We start from the raw sequence: 21530 nt of genomic DNA on the forward strand, positions 1-21530 counted from the left end.
GGGCAGGGCGCGAACCCACAGCGTCGGCACCGCCGCCATTTCCCGGCCTGCCTTCCCGCCGGAAGCTGCGCCCTCTTGGTGGCGTGAGGGGCGGGCAAGGGAGGAAGCGGAAGTGACGTCACGTCCCCGCGCAGGGCTCGCTGGGATATGCAGTTCGTCCCGCCCCGCTAGCGGTGGAGCGCCGTAGGGGTTCGGACTGCGCCTCCCGGCAGCCTCTGCGTGCGGGCGGCGGGCGGGCGCGAAGCGGAAGTGCGTGAGGAGGAGGTGGAGGCGCCTGGCCGCTGAGGAGGCCGCAGGCGGAGTTGGGTCCGGTGAGTGCCGCGGGCCCAACGTGGCGCCGCCCTTCCCTCGCTCCGCCGTCGGCCCCTTCCCCTCTTTCTCCTCCCGTCCCGCGGGCACGACGCGCACGGGCCGTTCTCGTTCTCCCCTCCTGAGCCTGGCCTTGTTCGCCGCCCCTCCCCTCCCTCCCCCCCCAATCCCGGGCCTCACCGCGGCGCCCCCCCCCTCTCCCCCCGTCCCAGCTCCGGGTCCCACGTGCTGCCCGCGGAGCCCCGGGCGGTGCTTAGGGCGCTCCCGGAGATCTCCGGAACCCTCGTGTCCGGGCCGGGCCCCGCGCCGCCTCCTGGCGGCACACGGCCGGTTGGGGCCGTTCCAGGCACAGGCCTTTCCACGGCGCCTCATCCGGGCTCCTCGACCCGGGGATTCCCGTTTTCCGCCCGAGCCTTGCCCTGTAGCCGGCCTCTGGGCGCTTTCTCCCATCATCGGGATCGCCCCGCGGGCGGATGGGCCCGGGGGGGAGGAAGGGAATGGGCAGCGCTCGGAGCCCTTCAGCGCTGACTGCACGGTGGGTTTCGTAGACGGAGGGGTTCTGTGGAGTTGGGTGATGCCGTGCCGTGGCTCTGGGCACAGAATCACGTGTGTGCCTCGAATCGCCTTTTTCTCTAATTTGAGAGTGATCCTAACTTTATTTGCTTGGGAGAGGTTAATTTTCCAGACTCCTTTAAAGATATTTTGAAATCTTCACAGGATAATTAGTGCTGTAATTGTCTCCTGTACAGCTTTCTAAATACGTGTGATGAGATAAGTTCAGGAGAAGGGCTGTTTGGCACCTTGAGAGGTGCAGGGTGAGCTGTTTGCCACACGGGGTGTGCCGGGTTAGGGATTGCACAGTGCTTCCTCCTTGCCCATCTGGCAGGAGTGCTCCTCTTTTAGGCTGGTTGTAAGAGAAGTGCTTGTCTTGGTGTGCCTTAATGCATCTCACCCAAACGTGCATTATTGAAGAGAGCAGCATGCCCAATTGCTTGGGAAGCATTGTAGATGTACATTAGCTGAATGTGGGGAAGGAGGAGGGCCTCTGTCAGCTGCTGCTTCAGCGTTGTGTGCATGAGGCTGCTGGGTCACTCAGCAAGCTTTCCAAAGAGCACGGCCAGCTCAATCACCCAATTACTCTCTGCAAGGAACTCCTGCAATATTCCTTCCCTCTAGTAGCGAGGGCAGATCGTTAATTAATGTAATTTATGGGAAGGCTGATGTGAAACTTTAGGTCTGTTTCCAATGTGTCTTTTGTTTTTTGCTCCTGGCAAGTGCTGTGGCTGAGGAGGACTTCTGTGTGGGTGTTGGTTGTGGAACCTGATTTCCGTTTGTTTGAGAAGCGTTGGCTTTTGGAAATTGCCAATTGCCTTCAAGGGAGTGCGTTGTAGAGGCTGGAGAAATGGTTACTGAGGCATAGCAGAGTGTTTGGAGGAACTCAGCAGTTCTGAATGCTCGCTCTGTCGCTTTGCAGGGGCTTAGCACAGTGAGGCAGCAGCTGGCTTTGTGAGCTGCGTTGCTTGTTAGGCCATCTAACTGCACATAAAGTCAGGTAGTTAGCAAAGAAAGCTGTCAAAAATTCAGGCTTTTGTTATCCAGAGTACTTGGCAGGCTCCAGGGCCTTGTGATCATATCTGATTTCCTGTTGGATTCTTATATTTTAGTTTCACATTCTCCTTAGTGTGAACTTCTTGTTTCAGCTAAATTAGGAGTAGGGAGAGGCATGTATAACAAATTAGTTTTCTGAGTTACCTCAGAAGGCCTTAAATTAGCACAGCCTGCTAAAAACGTAGCTCTCAAGGCAGTACTCTAGCAGGTAGGCCTCAGTGTCCTGAGATATTACTGAGTTTTATGCACTTGTACGTATGAGAACATGGGATTTGTGAGCGCTGCTGTCAGCACAGCAGGGAGCTGCGGAGTTCTGGGGGCTGAGCTGCATCACTGCTCAGTTCTGCACTTCCCACCTGGGTTTTCCTCGCAGGACATGGTGCTGTGTGGACTTGCAGGCCTTTCAGTTAGCCTCCTTTCTCACCCAGGCATAAGGAAGTGAGAAGCTCTTGATACTTACCTGGTAGTTTACGGTGAAAAGGCGACCTGGCTGCACCAAGGACACGCTGTAAGTTCCTCCTGGTATCTCTTGAGGGTGTTGCTGTAGGGGAGCATAGCAGTGGCTGCTGTGTGGCGTGCCTGTAGCTGACGGCAGCAGGTGTGTGCTGTGTTCAATCCATGCCCGTCTCTGCTTGTGGCTCCTTGTCTGGAGAAGTGTCTGTGTTTATGCTGGGTTTATGCTCTGCTCTTTTCATTCTTAGTTCTGTGTTGCTTTACACAGTCTGTTGTGGGGGAAAAACCGGACCATAGTTCATTCCTTCAGCAAGGGCTGTCTAGGCAGGTTTCTGTGGGCTCCGTAGTGCTGCTGTTCTGTGTGCAGAGACTCCAGGAGCAGCCCTGCACCTCTGGAGTGAACTTCTGAGCTTCTAATTCTACCCTGACTAAAGGATCTGCACTGCAAACTAAATAGGCATCCTACTCTCAGGGTCATGATAATGTGATTTAGCTGTCTGCTGTTTTCTGCAGCTTATTTAAGCCAGGAAGCTTTATAAACTCTGTTTAAGAAAACATTTTGTCATCCAGGTGAAGGCAGGTCTGTGTTCAGTGAGTTTGTTAGTGATTTTTGAGATCGGTTTCCTGCAGAGGAGCATGGTTGATGCTGTTAGGAAGCAAAAACATTCCGTGCACAAAGCACCAGGATATGAGTGCTCAGCCATGCAAGTCAGCAGATTTTGCTTTATTTTTTTTTCTTTCTCAGCCTTTTTGGTTCTGTGTTGGCAAAATGGCACTTAGCCGTGTCTGAACTTGTTACTGCTGGAGCATTACACAGACCTTGAACTTCTCGTATCTGGAGAAGTTTATGCGTGCTGAGGTGTGTTTAATAGCTTGGTGTGCCAGCAAAATATCAAGGCTTTGGGGTCATTTGGTTTCTTCTGAATTACCACGGCGCAGAGAATTGCTCTGTGTGACAGAGCTGCTGCTGTGCATTTATCCATACAGCTCAGTATAATTCAGCTATCAGTGGGTTCTTTTTCAGCAAGAAGACCCAGCTCTGCAAGGGGGAAGCGTGGCTGCAGGCTCCTTAGTGGTTTTCATGAAGGAGGGGAGCAGGTTAGGTTCAGCACAGGGCTCATCTTGTTCCTCCCCTGGTTGCTGCTGCACTTTGGGGCAGTGGCTGGAACAAGCAGGTGCCATTTTGTTGGTGGCTGGCAGGCTGGGTTTGAGCTCCACAGCTCGTTTGCATGAAGGGAAATATCATCCCCTCTTAGCAGGGGCTAAGTGACAGGGCAGTCATTGCCACTGGGTCAGGGAAAGTTAAGAGCTCCTGCTTAATTTAGCTTTATCGTGTCAGAGCTATGAATAGTCAAATCATGGGATTACATTTCATGCCAGCTGAGAATGGTGTTTGCAGTGTTTCGCTCCATGGTAACCGGAAGCTGTGGCATCCACACAAAGAATAAAAGCCCCGAGTGCCACCCAGCCTGGCTGTGGGATGCTGGGCGCCCTGCCGATGCTGTCCTGCCCCAGGAGCTGCCATCTGCCAGCCCCCTCTGTGCTGTCACTGTGCTGTTCTCCCCTGCTGTACCTGTGCAGGAATAACGGAGCCTCTCGTGGCTCCTTTGATGTGCAAGCAAATGGAGCTGCTCCGAATTTCACCCCCAGCTCCATCACCCAGCCGTCTTCAGCCTGCTCTGATTTGCGGTGTGAGGTGGCGGCAGGGAAAGGAAAGCTCCGGATGGGAGGATGCTGCAGCTCTGTAGCCAGCCAGCGTGTGTCCTCCTTGCTGTCTCATTTCATTGTCATCTTGACAGGGAGACTGAAAGCTTGGCCAGTAACCCCATAGGTTCTGTGCTGTGAGAGCACACAGCGCTGCTCAGGGAGCTGTAAGCTGAAATCCTGCTCTCAGGAGAATTAGACTCAGCGTTAAGGAGTCCAAGCTGCGCCGTAACAGAGCGTTGGATACATGGTGTCTGGAGGGAGTTGTGTACCTGATTATTTCAAGCCCCGTTTATCTGCATGAATTATTTCAGTTAATTGCTCCTGTAGGGCTGTGGATGAGATTGGTTTCCTGAGTTCAGGATCTGTGCACACGCTGAGCAAGCATTTGCGTTCAGCCCTTTCTACATTGGGTGACTGGATGATATCAGAATCCTTCACTGTGCTTGTGAAATGTAAGCATTTGTCACTATCTCAATGAGTTTAAATCTCTTATTCCCTTTTTTTTACTTAAGCGAGAACTCAGTCGCTTCTGAGAAAGATCTGAACTTTCTGCTGACTTTCTGTTCCCGGGTTGTTTGGGTCTGAAGGAAGATGCTGAGAAGGCTTTCCCTTCTTATTGTAGATGTTTTTCTTCCGTGCTCCCCAGGAAGTCCAGCTGCTGACTTCTGTTTCAGAGGCAAACATGCTGATATCTGATCGACCTTTTCTTTGAGCTCCTTGTCAGTGCCACATAAAAACACAAGGCTTTTAAAGCTCAAAGATGTATCAAACGGCTTGTAGCCAAGGAACTGGTGTCAGAAATAAAATCATCTACAGGTTTGCAGCTGGTCACGCAGTTTGGAAGGGATTTATCCAAAAGAACAATGTGCAGAATCACTCTTTATTGGAAGAACCTATAAATAATTTTCCAGCCGTTGTATAGAATCTGTTTTTAATTATCTGAAAGCTCAAACACACTTGAAGGAAAATCTTAGTTTTGAAAGCAGAGCGGAGAGAGACTGGAGCAGCTATTGACAAATGAATGCTTCTCTCACCATGGCAGAGTAATCATAACTTTTGTCCCCTGAAGCGTGTCTGGCACCTACTGGAGTAGAACGTGCTGTGCTGGATCTTTTGAGCAGGCTGTCCAGCAGAGTTCTTGCTGAGGAGGATGGAGGGTGGTTGTAGGGCACAGGTAACTTCTGTCGTCAGCCTCCTGTCAGCACTGGCTGAGTGCTTGCTCTTCTTCTTGAGCCCTTAATGAACTTTGAAGCACGTGCTGAGAAGCGCAGCTGTGCTTAGCTGACTTAGGAACATTGTTTTCATCTTTCAACCTGAGATGGAGGCATTTATGGTAGTCAAAGCTGCCATGGTCTTTTTTTTTTGTCTTTTTAATTTGCCTTTGAGAAAGCTAAGCTCCGGTTCCTTGCGATGAGGCTGGGACTGAGGCTTTTAGCTCAGATCTCATCACTAAGGCACAGTTTGCAGCAGTGAAACTGGTGCCATCGGTGCTGTGCTGGATGATCTGTAGTTTGTCTGTGCTGAAGGTCGTGGTTGGTTATTGCTGAGTTCTGCTCAGTGCCTCCTCTGATTTCCTGTCTTTCATTCTTGTGTCTTACCTAACATTTGTCAGTTCTTACCCCCACCTCCTGACATCCCCAGGTGCCACTTACCTCTGCTGGCACGCAGATGAATTAAGGAGCGTGGCAGTTTTTATGGAGCTGCAAATGGCACGATGCTGTAGGACTGCATTTCTAATTGCTCAGATTTTCTGTTTCCTGGGATTTTAAAGTTGCAGGCAGGGATCTTGGCTGGGACAAAGGCTGCTGCACTTGATGCTGGAATTGAGGAAGCTGGCTCCTTTTGTTTGCTGACAGCTGAAAATAAACGTGTAAATACTGAGTGCTTCAATATGTTCTCTTCTCATTTCAGGTTTGTTTCCTGGTTTCATATTTGACACAACTCAGACAGTAAAACTGACTGTTGAAGGGTGCAGAGTGTGAATCTGCTCGAGCAGGTGGGCATGCGACAGAAAACAGGATCTTCAAAGGTGGTAAAACTGTTTGGGGATTTGGATACTTCTACCATCTTTGCTCCTGGTCGTGCTGCAAGTTAAACTCAGTTGATTCTCTTTGTTGTCCGTGTTGCTGTGCAAAGCATTGATTTCAGTCAGTGGCTGCTTGAAAAGCAGCGTAAAACTGTTGTGAGGCCTGGGCACCCACAGGAAGTTTCTGACAGTAGTGGATTTGGCAGTGATTTTTTTTTTACTGCTTGGAGCAGAGTTGAGTTCTGTCAGAAGACATAAAGCCCATAAAACATTAACTTTGCTGACACTGTTTCATGACAAAGTTTTTCTGGGCGAAGTCCGTTGAAGTGGCTTAGTGAGAGCATTCTCTATTACTGCATTACTTGAGTATGATTGCAGTGAGAGGGCTTAGAAATGAAAAAGGCCAACTTTTGATTTTGTAATAGCCTCCAAGCAAGGAATTTTGTCAATGAGAAGATTCCAGGCTGCTGGTTCTCCATCTGAAAACTTTCTGATGATCAGCAGATGCAATTGTGTCCCTTTTAAGGTAGAGGGAGTCAGTGCTGTGGGAAGGCAGTTGTCTCACTGCAAGCAGGGAGGAAGTGTGACCCCTGTCAGAGCAGATTGCTAATGTGGAGTCAGCACAGCTTCTGCTGTAATTCCCACTCAGGAGCAGCCACACTTTACTTTCTAATGCTTTGCAAAACATTGTGTGAGGCTCTGTGTGTGCTCTGGGGGTGCAGCACCATCTTCAGTGGGGAAACAGAACCGCTGAGGTAAGTGGATGGGCGCCGCTGCTCTCACAGCTCATCTTTACTTCCTTTACAGCTGTGTCTGAAGTGAGAGCAATCAGTAGGAAGCACTGTAAGAGCAGAGTATCCCAGAGCAGTTTTTTTCAGCACAGGGACACGTTTTATCTCAGTAAGTAAATAATAGTTAGTAAATAATAGTTAGAAGGACTGCCTGTGTATGGCAGTAAGGTTACAACTCCCTGTTAACGTGGGAGATGAAATGTCTCCAACACTGGGTTTGCTTAACCTTGAGGTTGCTGTAGAGCACAGCAGTTTGATTCCTATTCTAGTAGGAATTAGCTCAGGTTAGGAATGTGTCAATAGAAAAACACTGGCAAGGATTAACAATAACTACAAAATCAAAGGAACTTCTGGGACTTGTACCACGCTAATGTTTAGCTGGTAAGTGCTTGAATCCAGGTGAACTACAAAGACGTAAATGGCTTCAAGCAGGTGATACTTTTAAGGTCCTTTTCTGGGCTTCTGAGGACTTAGACTTGGCTTCTTTTTTTTAAGTGGCATTGCAGCTGGATCAGTTCCTTGACTTGATTTGTCAGCACAGGAGTAAGCAGCTTCAGGAGGGGTTGAAGGGATCAGAGCTGATCTCACTACGTGTTTGGTGATGTTACTAAGGGCAGTGTATGTTGGGCTGTGGTTCACCTCTTTGGCTTCCTCATTGTCTTAACCTGATTGGTCTGCCAAGCTGCTGAAGATGGTATTCCTATCTGGCCACAAATGCCTGCTCCTCTGTTGGCTCTGGAATGTATATGGTCAGTTGAGCTGCTTGAAATGAGGTTTTTTTCTTTTTTGTGGTATTAATTTTCAAGTTAGAGCAGTGATCTGATCGAACTGAGTGCCTGTATAATCCAAGCCAAGGGAAACAGCAAGAGTTCTCAGCACAGCACCAGCGTGGTGCTCTGTTTCCTATGTGAGTGCTCAGTGCTGAGAGGGAAGCACCTGCTGAAGCCTCTCCAAAACCATTACTGGCTTTTCATGCAAAAATTGCCTGACGATATGACGATGTGCTCTTCCAGAAGTCTTGCTTTCCTTCATGTGAAGCACACGATGCAGATGGTGGGCTGAAGTCAGTGGCCTGTTCAATGCTAGATAGGCTTCCTATGTTCTGAATGAAACTTAAGTATTGATTAATGAGTGCAGTTTCTCTTCTCAGCTTAATCAACTGTCTGTGGCGCTGCGGAGTTCAGATCTTTATCCCAGCCCCTGTGTGGAACAGTCGAGAATCCCAACACCAGCTTCCCTGGCATCTGCTTCCTTTGCTAGCCTGCAGCTGAGCTCTCGGGTTTCTGTGAATGCAAATAGCAATGGGCAACTTAATCTGAGGAGGCAGGGAGTGGAGTTTGCTTCCTCTTCTCCAGGTCAGGGACCAAAGCATTTTCCATTTCCAAAGCATCTGAAGAACTGAACTGAAAGAGAAACCAGCAGGGAATCAAATCCTGGAGCATATTTTGCAACACGATCAAATGTTAAATTCTAAGGAATTTTGTTTATGGCTGGATACCAGAGATTAAATAGGTCAACCATTGCAAGCAGTGTAACTGCAGGACAGAAGAGACACCAGAGCTGTTCTGACCTGTCACCCCGGTGCATTTGGTTTGTCGCTGCTCCTGTGGGAAGGAGATCACAAAACGTGCTTGTTGGTTCTGTCTGTACTGCTGTGATGTGGTTGAAATTAAATGTCTCTTTAAAGGTTGTCATGCCTAAGCTAGCTGCACGGCCTCTGCCTGTTTCTGGTTTTCCCATTAACTTGTTGCTTTCAACTGTAGCGCTCAAATCCATAACCATTCTGGGTTAAAACCTTTTATTCTTTTTGCAGATTTCCTCCTTCAGCTGAAATAAATGTTCTGTTCTGAATTCAGCTGCCTGGGGCTGTTAGCAGGCAGCCTCTTGAAGCGCCCCTGTTTGCAGCCTCGCCGAGCTCCACGTGGCTGCGGAGGTCGGGCTGCAGGTGCCGCCTGTTCCCCCAGCTCTGAGGTGCGACTCCCCGTCCCAGTGACTTCCTTTCGCTGTTTCCTCCAGGTGTGACCGACGGCTGCTCTCAAGATGTCTAAAACCAACAAATCCAAATCTGGATCTCGTTCTTCTCGTTCGAGATCCGGGTCGAGGTCACGCTCGCGTTCCTTCTCCAAATCCCGTTCCCGTTCTCGCTCTGTTTCACGCTCGAGGAAACGCAGGCTCAGGTGAGTGTGTGCAGCCCTCTGGTCTGTGCGTGTGCCTGATTTTCCTCTCTCCTGCTCAGGTGCTTTGCTTCTTTCCCGTGGAAGCCTGGGGTTACCTGTTAGGACGGATGGTGTCCTGTGTCTTTGGGTGCTTCCTGCCAACCCGGACGTGTTGTGCTTTAACCTGCAGGCAGCTCAGCACTGCAGTGGTGGGGAGGGGGAGAACTGGGGAAGGTAAAACCGTGGGTTGAGATTAAAGACAGCTTAATGGGACAGAAGAGGAAGGGAAAACAATATTGATGATTAAAAATATGTATTTCATATATACATGTTTATTATATATATAGAACAAGTGGTGCAGAGTGAAATCGCTCACCACCTGCTGACCGTGCCCAGCCAGTTCCTGGTGAGTGGTCCTCAGCTGTTCTGTGGTCAGAGCAGGGAAGATTCATAGCAAAACCTGCTCCTTTGTGTTGTTAAACATATCGGGTTTATTTTTCTAAGCTTTGGATATAATTGATCCCAGACTTGAGAGGCTTTTGCACATGTTGCATGCTTTTTCTGTCTTAAAAATGCAGTCGAGTCTCCATGTCAGTTAATAGGCACAACTAGGAAAGATGGGGGCAAATTTTTTTTTGGTTTGTTTCCCTGCCTTTCACCTCAACATACAGCAGTCAGTTAACAAAAGCACAAATTCTGGATGTGTGAGGTAGAGAAAGCTCGTTTTGTTGCAGGTAGCTTTGAGAAATCAATAATATTCATATAGTATTATATTATAGTATACATGAATAGTATATATTCCATATATAGGAGCTATTGGGAATAGATGAACAGTTGGACTGGGTGATCTTTTAGGTCTTTTCCAACCTTGGTGATTCTATGATTCTGTGATTCATGTAGTTGTTTTTGCCCCCCTGAAGTGCTTCTGTCAGGCCAGCTAAAGGCCCTTTCTTCCTCGGCTGTCAGGACGGCTGCCTTTTCCTTTCCTTTCAGCTGAGTGTTTTATATCTGGCAAAGAGATTGTCGTTGGGCTGGGGATAATGGGGTTCAGCTGCTTTTTCAGTAACCTTAAAGGAGTACCATTTCTGAAGCCAGTAGTTTGTAAACACTTGCAACTGTTAACAATTAGAGATTCTGAAAATGCAGAGTGAACCAAACATGCAGTTGGAGAGAGAGGGCATGACAAAACTCGGCCAGAGGCGGAGATTTCCATCAGACCAAGTTCTCTGCAGAGGGAATGCTGGAAAACTCGCTGTCATTTGGGATGATCTGCCTAGCTGTGAGGGAGCTGTGGTGGCTGAAAACAAAGGCAGCTTTTGCCAGCATGGTTGTTTCCTTCGTACTGCTGCTGAATCTACTGCTTTGTAAAGAACATTAAATAAAGATCAGTATGGAGGGTGTTGGTGCAGACAAATCTTCTGGCGTGGTGCTGGGACGTTTGCTGAGGTGAGTCTGTGGTCTGTTGGCACAGGGATCCATTGGGTTGTGCAGCGTGGGTCACAGCAATTATTCTGCTCTTCCTTCTGGAGACCAGCTGTGTTTCTAAGTTCTGTTGCTGCGTCAGTCTGCCTGAAGTTTCTTGCTTTCTTTATGGCTTTAACTGTTGCATAGCAGTGGGTGTTCTAGAGCTGAAGCAGAATGTGTTAGCTGGCCAGGGCTAGTAGAATTGCTGCAGAAGATACACACGACCAGTGTGTGTTTGACAGAGCTGCGTGGGTCTCTTAACATAAGAAGGGAGTGTGGAAATAGCTTCAGTTCCATTTTGCAAAGTCCTTCTTCCTTAAGCCCAGTATTCTGGGCACTTTCTCTGATTTTAAAATCTCAGACTTCCAGCATAACTGTGTTTGTGTTTTTTTTTCCACCAGCTGGGGAATCCTTGCTGTAAAGATAGCATTGAAACCTGAGCTACTGTGGGGCTTCTGAGCAGTTACACAACTGCAATTCTGAATTTTTGAGTGGTAGAGACATCGACACAATTCCCCCCCTTAATGTTTTGTCTTTTAAATCAATCCCCTTGCAGGCTTTGGACTTGTCTTGGATTCAGTTCCATTCTTTCTGAATAGCCAGAGCTTTCAAGGGAGGAAGTGAGCAGAGGGAGTGCCGAGCATTGCCCCCTCGTGGCGTCAGGCTGTGGGGTTGCATCCCTCTGTTGGAGCATTGGAACTGTGGCAGCTGGTTCACCTTTTGGAACTCGATCTCTAGAGCAGTGCACTGTGTGCTCCAGTGCTGCCCTTCTCATCTTTGTGTGTTGTGCTTTGACTTTCCATGCAAAGGAGTGGTATCTCATCTCGGTCAGAATTTTAGGAGTGTACAAAATAAGCGAGGATGACAGGAGGTGGGAGATGAGACTTCAAATATTAGGTGGTGCCAATAATAATAAGATGTATTTTTTTTTTTCTCAGTTCTAGGTCCCGTTCAAGGTCGTATTCTCCATCTCATAACAGGGAAAGGAACCATCCAAGAGTCTATCAGAACCGGGATTTCAGAGGTCATAACAGAGGATACAGGAGACCGTATTATTTCCGAGGCCGGAATCGAGGCTTCTATCCGTGGGGCCAATATAACAGAGGAGGATATGGGAACTACAGGTCTAACTGGCAAAACTACCGCCAAGCTTACAGCCCTCGCAGGGGGAGGTCGCGCTCCCGCTCCCCCAAGAGAAGATCTCCTTCCCCGAGGTCCAGAAGTCACTCCAGGAATTCTGATAAGTCGTCATCCGACCGCTCCAGGAGGTCTTCCTCTTCTCGGTCCTCCTCCAACCACAGCCGAGTCGAGTCTTCCAAGCGTAAATCTGGGAAGGACAAAAAGTCATCTTCCAAGGAAGCCCGAGCGTCTCAGGCCGCGGGAGAAAACCAAGGTGACGATTCGAAGGAGCAGCCGTTTTCGGGAGCAGCTGCTCAAGATGCCAAGGCGTCTGAGGGATCAAAGCCGTGGCAAGACGTGTCGGCCTACGGCAGCAGCTCGGCGTCGAGAGCTGCTGCGCCTGAGCTCAGCCCGAGGGAACGCAGCCCTGCGTTAAAAAGCCCCCTGCAGTCGGTGGTGGTGAGGCGGCGTTCTCCTCGGCCAAGTCCGTTGCAGAAGTCGAGCTCCCCGCTGTCCAACCCCTCGCAGATGAGCTCTGCCTCACAGAGCAGCGCCTCCTTTCAGGCAGGGTCTCATCAGAGCCCGTTTGACCACGGCTCGTCGGGTCTGAGCCCAACAAGAAAGAGCCCTGTGTGCAAAAGTCCCACGCCCATCAGTTCCATGTATGGTGCATCTCAGAAGGAGGAAACCACGGCTCCTGGTGGGGGAGCCTTCTCCAAGAGGCAAGTGGCGTGTTCCTTTGCGTGGCAGCGCTCTGATGGTGCTGTGCGTGGGCAGGCACTCCCTGTGCACACTGCTCGTGTCTGCAGCTGGGCTGAGGTCCGGGGAGTGCAGGGGATGGGAGCATTCCTAAGTGCTTTCAAGTCGATTCTTTAAGCTGTTTTGCATCGATTCCCTCTCAGGGATGTCTGAACTTTAAAAAAGGAAAGGAGAAAGCTCTGGTTTGGGCTTTGCAGAGCTCTGGGCTGACGTCCTTAGGCTTTACTGCTCTTTCCTCAAAGCTCAGGTTTTGCTTAGTGACTGCTTTAAAACATGATGCTTTAAATTATCTTGTGATGAATTGTTCTCACTGAGTGTTTTGTCTTCTCCCAGCAAAGTAAATATTCTCCTCTGTTAACCTTTTTGCTTTTATTTGTATTTGCAGTCTGTCATGAAATATTTAGCTTACCTATGAAACTTGCATCCCAAATTTGAAGTAGCTTTTGAGCCTTTTATTTCCAGTATGTTGTTTAAAGCAGAACAGCCCAGTTTGAAAGTTTTGATGTGTTGTTCTCCCGAAGCAGGTTTGTAAGTAAACAAACCAATTGGGTAAGATGTTACTATTTTCCTTAAAATACATCGGTGGGTGAGCTGTCTTATTTGTTGTAAGCCTCATTTCATCAGCTCTGCATATCCATTTTGTTGTACATCTGTTGAATTTATCAACATCTGAAAGCCTAAGTCCAGGCTGAGAAATCTGCTGTACATCCTAACTGCTGAGGGCCCTCTGTGCAAGCATAGCTTGGTGTTCTGTGAAATGTGGCTGCTTTTCACTGGAATGTTAGCCTCTCTCAATAAGGAAATTAACAGCAATGTCTATTTTCTGCACAGGTATCTGGAAGAGCAGAAGACAGAGAATGGGAAAGACAAAGATCAGAAAGTGACAAATGTGGAGAAGGAAAAAAACAAAGAGAAAGGGAATTTCTCTGAGGGATCAACAGACGGAAAGGCCAAATCTGATTCCTATGCATCCAAAGCAGATTCTGAGAAGGGATATCGTGGCAGTCAGTCGCCCAAGCGCTACAAGTTCCGAGATGACTTTGACAAGCCAAAGGCACCGGAGTTCCACAAGGAAAGTCATTATGGCAAGGAGGAAACGGATGATCAGGAAAAGAAAGAAAAGGCAAAGAGCCGTAAGGATTCAGATTTTGATGATGAGCCCAAATTTATGTCTAAAGTGGTGGCGGCGTCGAGTAAAAGTCAAGAGGAGGATAGGCAAGGCAAATGGGAAGGAGTGGTGTTCTTGCCACCTGGGAAAGAGAAGCAGAGGAAGTCTGAGGAAATGGAGGAGGAGAGCTATTCGGAGAGATCTAAAAAGGAAGAGAGGCCGGCGTCCAAGAGAGCTGAGCCGGGTCACCGGGGCTTTGTCCCTGAAAAGAATTTTAGGGTGACCACTTACAAAACGAGCCAGGAAAAAAGCTCTTCTCCCCCACCGAGGAAAGCCTCCGAGGTAAAGGAGAAGCCAGGTTCCAAAGGAGACGGGCTGGCTCCTGGCAAGTCCTCCTTTTCCATCACTCGTGAGGCACAGGTCAATATTCGGATGGATTCCTTCGATGAAGATCTTGCGCGGTAAGTCGTGCTGTGGTTTGGGGCTGCTGAAGTGGTGATTTGGGCTGCCTGTTTCTGGTCTGGAGCCCCTTTGCCTGTGTGTGAGCTGTGAGGCAGGATAAATATCACAGTGTATGGTTTTTGTGGACGGAAGCTTGGATTTGTTCTGGCACTGAAGGACTTGTGTGGCCCCTCTGCATGGCGGGAGGTTGGAGGGGTTGCTGCTTTACAGGTGCTGAAGGTACAGTACAAAGGTCAAATAACTTTCCCTGATTTTTTTTCTACAACTAGATGTAAGGCCATTTCAGAATGTCAATGCTTCTGCATCATTTTCTGTGTTACAGCGGCCTCTGGAAAGAGTTGGCTGCTTAGTGGCTTCTTGCTAATAGCAAATTAGAGGTACAGTGAAATGACAGTGCAGCTTAAATGGCATTTCCTCTGGAGAGCACTTACACTTATTCTCAACGTAGTATTACCGAAACTCTAGGAAGCATTGACAGCCATCTGCCTTGTTTCAAGAAATCTTAAGACAGTACAGTGTACTTCAGAGAGCGCGCTGGGACAGAAGCAGCCAGTAAGTGTTGATGTGCTCGTGTGGGATGTTAGAAGTTAACCTGGGATTTGAGAACGGCAGCGGAGGATTGCAGCCAGCTGTGGTGTCAGAAGGAGTTGTATCTCACTGCGTTTGTGGCCGTGCTGCCTCCAGCTACAGAGCAGCAGGTGATCTGAATTATTACGGTAACCTGGATCACTGCATTTCAGGGATTGAAATAAGCAATCTGCTCAAGCTATTGAATGCTTTTTGAGGTGATTTCGTAGCGTGACGTTACAAAGTCAGCTTCTGGCTTCTGAACTGTTGGTCATCTTGAACCTGATTCCTGTGTTCTGTTTTGTGTGGCCTGTTTGTTTCTCCAGTCCAAGCGGCATACTGGCTCAGGAGCGCAAGCTGTGTCGTGACCTTGTGCACAGCAACAAAAAAGAGCAGGAGTTTCGTTCCATATTTCATCATATTCAGTCTGCTCAGTCTCAGCGAAGCCCTTCTGAACTGTTTGCTCAACACATAGTGACTATAGTCCATCATGTCAGAGGTGGGTCAGAGTCTGTCCTCAAACTCGCTCCCCTGCGTTCCCCATGCGAGTGCTTTTCACGGGCTCTGCTGAATGCTTGACAGTTGTTCTCTGCTGGACGTGTTGTAGACAACAAAAGCAGCTAATGATGGTGTGATAGAATGGTTCAGGGTGGAGGTGATTCTAAGAGACCTAGCTCAGCTCGAAGCAGTGCTAGCATGTGCTTTGCATCACGTTGCTGGGGTGGAATCCAGAATCCAGTTGAACTTTGAAAATCTGTGCTGTAGAGCTCAAATGTTCCAGCTCAGCCGCGTTCATTTCGGGGTGGGGGGTGGTGGGAGTGCTTTCCTTGTATGTGGTCAGAACTTCTCTTGTAGCCTGTGGTAATCCTCTCTTGTCCTTTTATCATGTAGCTCTGAGAAGAGTCTGGCTGTACCTTCTGTAAAACTTCCCTTGAGGTGGTGGAAGACAACCATTGTTAGATTTGACCAAGCTGTAGGACTGACGAGCTCTTTCTTTTTACAAAAGTGGTATTAATGTTGTGGCATTGTTTACTCAAACCCTCCAACAGAGCATCACTTTGGATCGTCAGGAATGACGCTGAACGAACGCTTTACCAAATACCTAAAGAAAGGAATGGAACAAGAAGCAGCTAAAAATAAAAAGAGCCCTGAAATTCACAGGTTGGTGGTGTGGCGGGGGGGGGGTTTCAGGTCTTAAGCTCTGCACTCGCTGTGGAATCACTGGAGAATAGGGGAAAATGGGTGGATCTGTGCCAGGCTGAGGGGGCAGCGTGGTGTGGCTTGGTGTTGTGTCTGATCTCCCACCCAGCCCCTGATGAGACTAAGGAAGTTAGTTCTTAAATCTGGGAACAGAAGAGATGCCCTGGAGGGGAGGCAGAGCCTTGGTCTGTGGTTTGAGTTCCTGACATCTTTTAGATGTTATTGGATGAGCAGCTTGAAAAAAGTGAAATGTCTTTTTGTCCACAGCTGGAAGATACTTGAACAGATACTTAGTGAACAATAACTTCACGTCAGGAGAACTCTTGGATCAGAGAACTTAAGATGCTCTGTTGTAGCTTCATCAGAAGTGGGAAAAAATGAGTTTTCAGTCCCTTTGGGAATATCTGACAGTCTCCTTTGAAGTGAATCTTGAGTCTCATGTCTGCTGTCGTCCTGTAACCGAGCTGATACCTCTGTGCTTCCTTTGCTTTCAGGAGGATAGATATTTCTCCCAGTACTTTTAGAAAACATGGATTCTCTCAAGAGGAATCGAAAAGTTCCAGAGATCCCAGCTTCAAGGTGAACTGTCACTCTGATTAGTTTAATTCAACAAAATGAGTGCATTGGGCATGAACTTAACAGTGATGTTTTTGTTTAAATTACTCTCTACTTAAGTTTGTGTTTTTCTTTTAAGGATGGGCATAATTCTAAAAATGAACTACAAAGGGTTAATTTTTATTAAAAATGTATCAACAACCTTTGTGAAGTGGTTAGACTATGGTAAATGACCCCAAAGTCAATTGAGGTGAGCTTGAGAAAAATGAGAGGATTTTTGGAACAAGTGCCCATGATGAGAGAAGAGACTTTTTGTGATATTTGTCTGCTTGTAAGTATTATCAAATCAATTGTCTACATGCCATATTGCCAACCATGTTTTCAAAAAGACGTGCATGACAAAGAGAGGAGAGTAAAGCTAAATACTGAGCTGTTAAGAGGGTGATAAATGGTGTTCTAACAACCTTTCTGTTGATTGCTGTTGGTTAACATAGAGCAGACCTTGGGGAATGCAGTGCTAGCAGCTCTGAGCAGCTCGTTAAGCCCCGGTGCTGCCTGTAAACCATCTTAGAAGTGGCTTAACACGATGTTCTGGGTTTTAACCTTTGCGTGTTCACCTTCGTGCGTGTTGACATTGAAGAGATTCTGAACAGTCCTGCTGAAACCTTACTTGTTTCATATTTGTTTTCGATTTTTTCCAAACACTTGTGGCTTGACATGGACGATGGTGAGATGGATTTGATGGGCCTGAACTCTGAGCATCAGCTTGGCAGAGTGTGTTATAAACGTGGTTTCCAAACAGCTCGCCAGCCCTCCGTGAAACAGACGTGCCCTCCCAAACCCAATAGGTGTTTGCTGTACCACATAAGGGAGCTGCTGCTGATTTTGTCACTTATCTGCCATCCACCGTGTTGGGAGCAGTTGTGTTCTCAGAGTAGAAATTAAAGCTCTTTGCCTGGGGAAAGCAGAAGAGCAAAAACAAAACAAAAAAAGCCAAAACACCCAACCAAAACCTGCCTGCTCCCACTGCTGCGTTATTTGACATTTTTATTTAAACAAAAAAAAGTGGGTAGAACCTCATGTAAGTAAAAAGTTTAACAGCTAGAGAATTACTAATCCTTTTGTATTGAATTGGAGGCATTAATCTGCTTCGTGCTGCGAATCGAGTCGTGCAGTTCCTGATCAGTGCAGCAGCAGCTGCTGTGGGGCTGTGTTGCTGCTGGCAGTGTGCTGTGCAGCTGGCCACCAAAGCACTGCACCATCACAGTGCTGGCAGTGCTGCTGGTGCTGTGCACCCAGAGCAGAGCCTGGCCCAAGGGCTGCAGCTCCCAGCGCCCCAGGGGATGCAGCTGCACCTCTCCCACAGGCACTGTTGTGGCCAGCTCTGCATTTAGCAGCCATTCCTCCAGCAAGCATCACCAGCTCGTGTAGCTGACTGTTAAGAGATACAGAGGCCACGAGCTGGGTGCTGCTTAGAGCAGGGTGGATTTTTGGCACCTTCCATGCCCCACGCCAGTGAGATTCTTCCACATAAACAACCTGATCACTGCGTTTTCCAGTGGCCTCCACCTCTCAGCACTCAATGATTGCTGCCCCAGGTGTCTCCAGCTGGCAAACAGCTGCTTCTCCTTAAGTTTGTAGAGCCCTGCTGCCATGCTGGATGCTGCTGCCCTGTAAGAAGTGTCCCCAGGCCTTCCAGCACTGCTGGCTGGAAGTCAGCCACACACAGTCCTGCCACACACACACACAGATTGGGTTTCTGAGATGCTCTCATCTCACTGGCTGCGGTGCCCCATAAGTGTCAGCGTTCCCCTGTGAGCAGGCTGTTCTAATGCTGTTTTAAACAGGGCAAAAGTTGAACATGTAGAAAGATGGGAAGCCAACAGATAAACACCGAGTTTGACAGTGCATCGTTTCGCACCTTAAGGTGGAGCATCGATTGCACTCAGATCAACCCCTGCCCTCCACGAGTTTGTGCAGTCAGGAGTAAAGTAGTGGTGCTGAGTTAGGGGTGCTGTAGGTCGGTGTGCTGAACTCTCCCCATCCCTGCCCTTGTAGGCTGAAGGGAAATATAAGGACGACCCTGTGGACCTGCGCCTTGATATCGAGCGCCGTAAAAAACATAAGGAAAGAGATCTTAAACGTGATAAATCCAGAGAGTCGGTGGAGTCCAGGGATTCGAGTCACTCGAGGGAAAGATCGGCTGAGAAAACGGAGAAAAGTCACAAAGGCTCAAAGAAAAAGTATGTAGGAAAGCCCACAGCCATTTCCTTCTGCATTTCGTGTTTCTGCTGTAAGAGCTGGAGACAGCCTCCATTTGTGGTTGTGCACCTGTGACATAACTGCGGTGCTGTGAGTGAGTTCCCTGCGTGTCTTCTTGATGCCATTGTGTCTATCTGGAACGTAAAGTAACTGGTAAAGGTAAATGGGAAGTGGGAAGGCGCCGTGTGTCGCAGTGGGTAAGTCCCTTTGTCTTCTTGCTCCAGTTGTAGGCAGTGGCAGCGCTGAAGTAACTTTGCCTCAAGTTTCATTTGGTCCTTTTCTATTTGCTTGATTTTTTTCCACGGGACTGGAAATCTCTGGGAATGAATGCCTTTCTCTTGGGAGGGAGACTGAGAGGAGAGAGAGGCTGTTGGTCTCAGATGCCTGCTGATCTCCTAGCGGGCAGCAGCAGTGCTTTAAAAGCAGCAGAATCTTGACAGAGAAGCCCTGGGACCTCAGCTCAATCTGCACGTCACAGCTGATGTTGAACTGTGACTTTCCATAGCAGGAAAAGGAAAGCATCGTGTCGATGGGGGCAGTGATAAAATAGTTTGTTAGCCATCAGGTTACTGCAGAGCATTAATCCAGATGCTGTTCCCCACCCTTATTTCCTATCACTGAAACAGGAAACACCGACGGGTGCGTGAGAGGTCCAGGTCCAGCTCCTCGTCCTCACGCTCCTCGCATTCAGTGAAGGCAGAGGAGTATCCTGAGGAGCCTGAGGAGAGGGAGGAAAGCACCACAGGCTTTGACAAGTCCCGACTTGGAACTAAGGAATTCACAGGTCCAAATGAGAGAGGAAGAGCCCGAGGGACCTTTGTAAGTGCTTCCCCAGCCCGGCTGTCGGTTGCAGGGCAGTCAGAGGCAGGCACTGCGCCTCGTGCTGCGCTTAAAGCGTTCTGTAGTGGAGAAGCCTGCAAGTCCTTGGTTGTGGATGAGGCAGAATGTGATCCCTGCAGACCTGCAGCACAAACCAGGCTGTTGGGAACGCAGCCGGGCAGCTGAGCTCGAGGTGCAGAGTGCAGCCTGGAAGCTGCTGTACGTCAGTGGGGCAGGCTGGGGGGGGAGGCTCAGCTTTGTGCCTTGGGTACACAGGAGTCTGTGCGTGTTGGATGCTTTCTTTTGGGTGCTCAGGAAACACCTCTCTCCAAATGAACTGTTCTGGGTGATGTCATCCGTGGGGATTGAAAACCATGAGATGCTGTGAGCTGTTATTGAAGGGTTGCAGGCGCTCCTGGCTTGCTGGGAAGCGGTGCTGCATCGCAGCTGTTTGACTTTCCTTCCATGTTTTGCTGTTACAGCAGTTCAGAGCGAGGGGCAGAGGATGGGGCAGAGGCAACTTTTCAGGCAACAACAACAGCAACAGTGGTGGCAACAACGACTTCCAGAAGAGAAGCAGAGAAGAGGATTGGGATCCCGAGTACACGCCGAAGAGCAAGAAGTACTACCTGGTACGTGTGCCGAGTGTGGGACAGCTGAGCAGCACGGCTGGGGCTGCCCCAGTGCTCGTGACCACCAGGAAGCTGCTGGCTCCCCGCTGAGGAGGAGCTCTGCTCATGGCAGCTCGCTTTGCCTTTAATTGGCCCCTAGATTCGATTGAAAGATGCCATTTCTCAGTGGCAGAGCCTTTGTGCAGCGTCACAGGAGCCGGCCTGTGCTGCTTTTGGCCCTTCTGCCCTCGCTGGACTCCGGCTTCCTGCCTGGTGGCTCTGTGCTGCTCCTGCTGGTAGCAGGGTGTCACCCCACGGGTGGCCCTTTGACAAAGGGCAAGTTTTAAGCAGCACAGCTCCTTTGTTTCTCTTCCCGATCTGGGCTGCGTGAGATCCTCACCCTTCCATCCTGCGCCTCACACGACCAAGCCTAGATTCCATTTCGCTGCCTGCCTTCTCTCTGGGCAGCCCGGGGTCGCCTTCCTCCCGCTGCCCCCCTGCTCTGTGTCACTGCTGTCCCTGCCTTCCTCCCGCAGCACGACGACCGCGAGGGCGAAGGCGCCGACAAGTGGGTGAGCAGAGGCCGCGGCCGCGGCGCCTTCCCACGAGGCCGAGGGCGTTTCATGTTCAGGAAGTCGAGCACCAGCCCCAAATGGGCTCACGATAAATTCAGCGGCGAAGAAGGAGAAATCGAAGACGACGAGAGCGGGGCGGAGAACAGAGAGGACAAGGACAGCCTGCCGTCGGCGGCCGAGTAGCGGCGGCGCTGGAGACGCCCTGCAGCCCCTGAGGGCTCTGCCACGACCTGACACGGCCCCGACTTCCCTGCCTTCTCACAGCTCCGCCCCTCCGTGCGGCCGAGCCGCATCCCTTGTGCTCGGGGCACGGAGAGCCTCTTCCCAAAGACGTCTGGCACCGACTGAGTGCTGCTGAGGCCCTGGCCGTTCCGCCCGTGCCCTCGGGGCACGGCTGTGTTTGTTTGGGGGTTGATTTGATAACGGGCTCCGAAGGCGCCGCGGGGTTGGGTTTGTGCCCACCTGTAGTCCAGTAGTCGATGGTTTTGTTTCTCTTTTCTAATTTGAAGTAGTACGGCTCGGGGTTTTCTCGCCCGTTCCCATTCTTCCCCCCTGTTGTGTATTCCGTTTTGTTTTTTTAATTTCATACTCTCCTTTTAGGCCTTTGTGTAGTAACATCAATTAAATGATAATTTTGGAAACTCTTTTTGGTTCTTGAAGTAAGAAGCGATGCAGCATGTGAATAAAGATCTAAATGTTAACGTGTTGGGACCAAACTGCTATGATTTTGGTTTTTTTAAATGGGTTTTTTTTTAATGTGAGACAGTTGACTTCGGGGGCCTTACAAAAATGCCTTTTCTTTGCTTTGTTCTGTTTTGTTTTGTTTGAAAGGCAACAAAATGAGCGTGATTTTAAAGGGAAAAGAAAAGTCCCCTCCTTTCTGCCTGCTGTTGGTGTGCATTTGGCCTGGTGCATTGCAGCCCCCCCTTCTCTGTCCCCCCTGCTGCCCTGACCCCCTGCTAACGCTTTCCTAAGGCCC

At 49.3% G+C, this 21530-nt stretch overlaps 1 protein-coding gene across 6 annotated transcripts; it reads left to right on the top strand.

Moving 5' to 3' along the window:
- Positions 1 to 185: 185 nt before the first annotated feature.
- On the top strand, positions 186 to 21252 carry THRAP3 (thyroid hormone receptor associated protein 3). Of its 6 annotated transcripts, XM_052698770.1 has the most exons (13): positions 256 to 311; positions 2346 to 2425; positions 5989 to 6073; positions 8911 to 9071; positions 11453 to 12355; positions 13224 to 13961; positions 14856 to 15028; positions 15579 to 15690; positions 16224 to 16308; positions 18343 to 18527; positions 19173 to 19365; positions 19848 to 19997; positions 20513 to 21252. In XM_052698770.1, exons 4-13 carry the CDS (start codon positions 8935 to 8937, stop codon positions 20732 to 20734), a joined length of 2898 nt encoding a protein of 965 aa, XP_052554730.1. In that variant the 5' UTR covers positions 256 to 311; positions 2346 to 2425; positions 5989 to 6073; positions 8911 to 8934; the 3' UTR covers positions 20735 to 21252. The 6 variants fall into 6 exon arrangements, with proteins under 6 accessions (XP_052554732.1, XP_052554729.1, XP_052554734.1 ...); XM_052698772.1 differs by lacking the exon at positions 2346 to 2425 and having other exon boundaries at positions 186 to 311; positions 5989 to 6106; XM_052698769.1 differs by lacking the exon at positions 2346 to 2425 and having other exon boundaries at positions 186 to 311.
- Positions 21253 to 21530: the final 278 nt, after the last annotated feature.

The sequence above is a fragment of the Tympanuchus pallidicinctus genome, unplaced genomic scaffold (genome assembly GCF_026119805.1).
Source record: "Tympanuchus pallidicinctus isolate F22 unplaced genomic scaffold, pur_lepc_1.0 scaffold33, whole genome shotgun sequence".
Lineage (NCBI taxonomy): Eukaryota > Metazoa > Chordata > Aves > Galliformes > Phasianidae > Tympanuchus > Tympanuchus pallidicinctus.

Excerpts from the sequence above, each read along its gene's own strand:
- THRAP3 (XM_052698772.1), top strand. The coding sequence starts at position 8,935 with ATGTCTAAAACCAACAAATCCAAATCTGGATCTCGTTCTTCTCGTTCG. Across the intron at positions 9,072-11,452 it reads TCGAGGAAACGCAGGCTCAG|TTCTAGGTCCCGTTCAAGGT; the intron begins GTGAGTGTGTGC and ends TTTTTTTCTCAG. Across the intron at positions 12,356-13,223 it reads GGGGGAGCCTTCTCCAAGAG|GTATCTGGAAGAGCAGAAGA; the intron begins GCAAGTGGCGTG and ends TTTTCTGCACAG.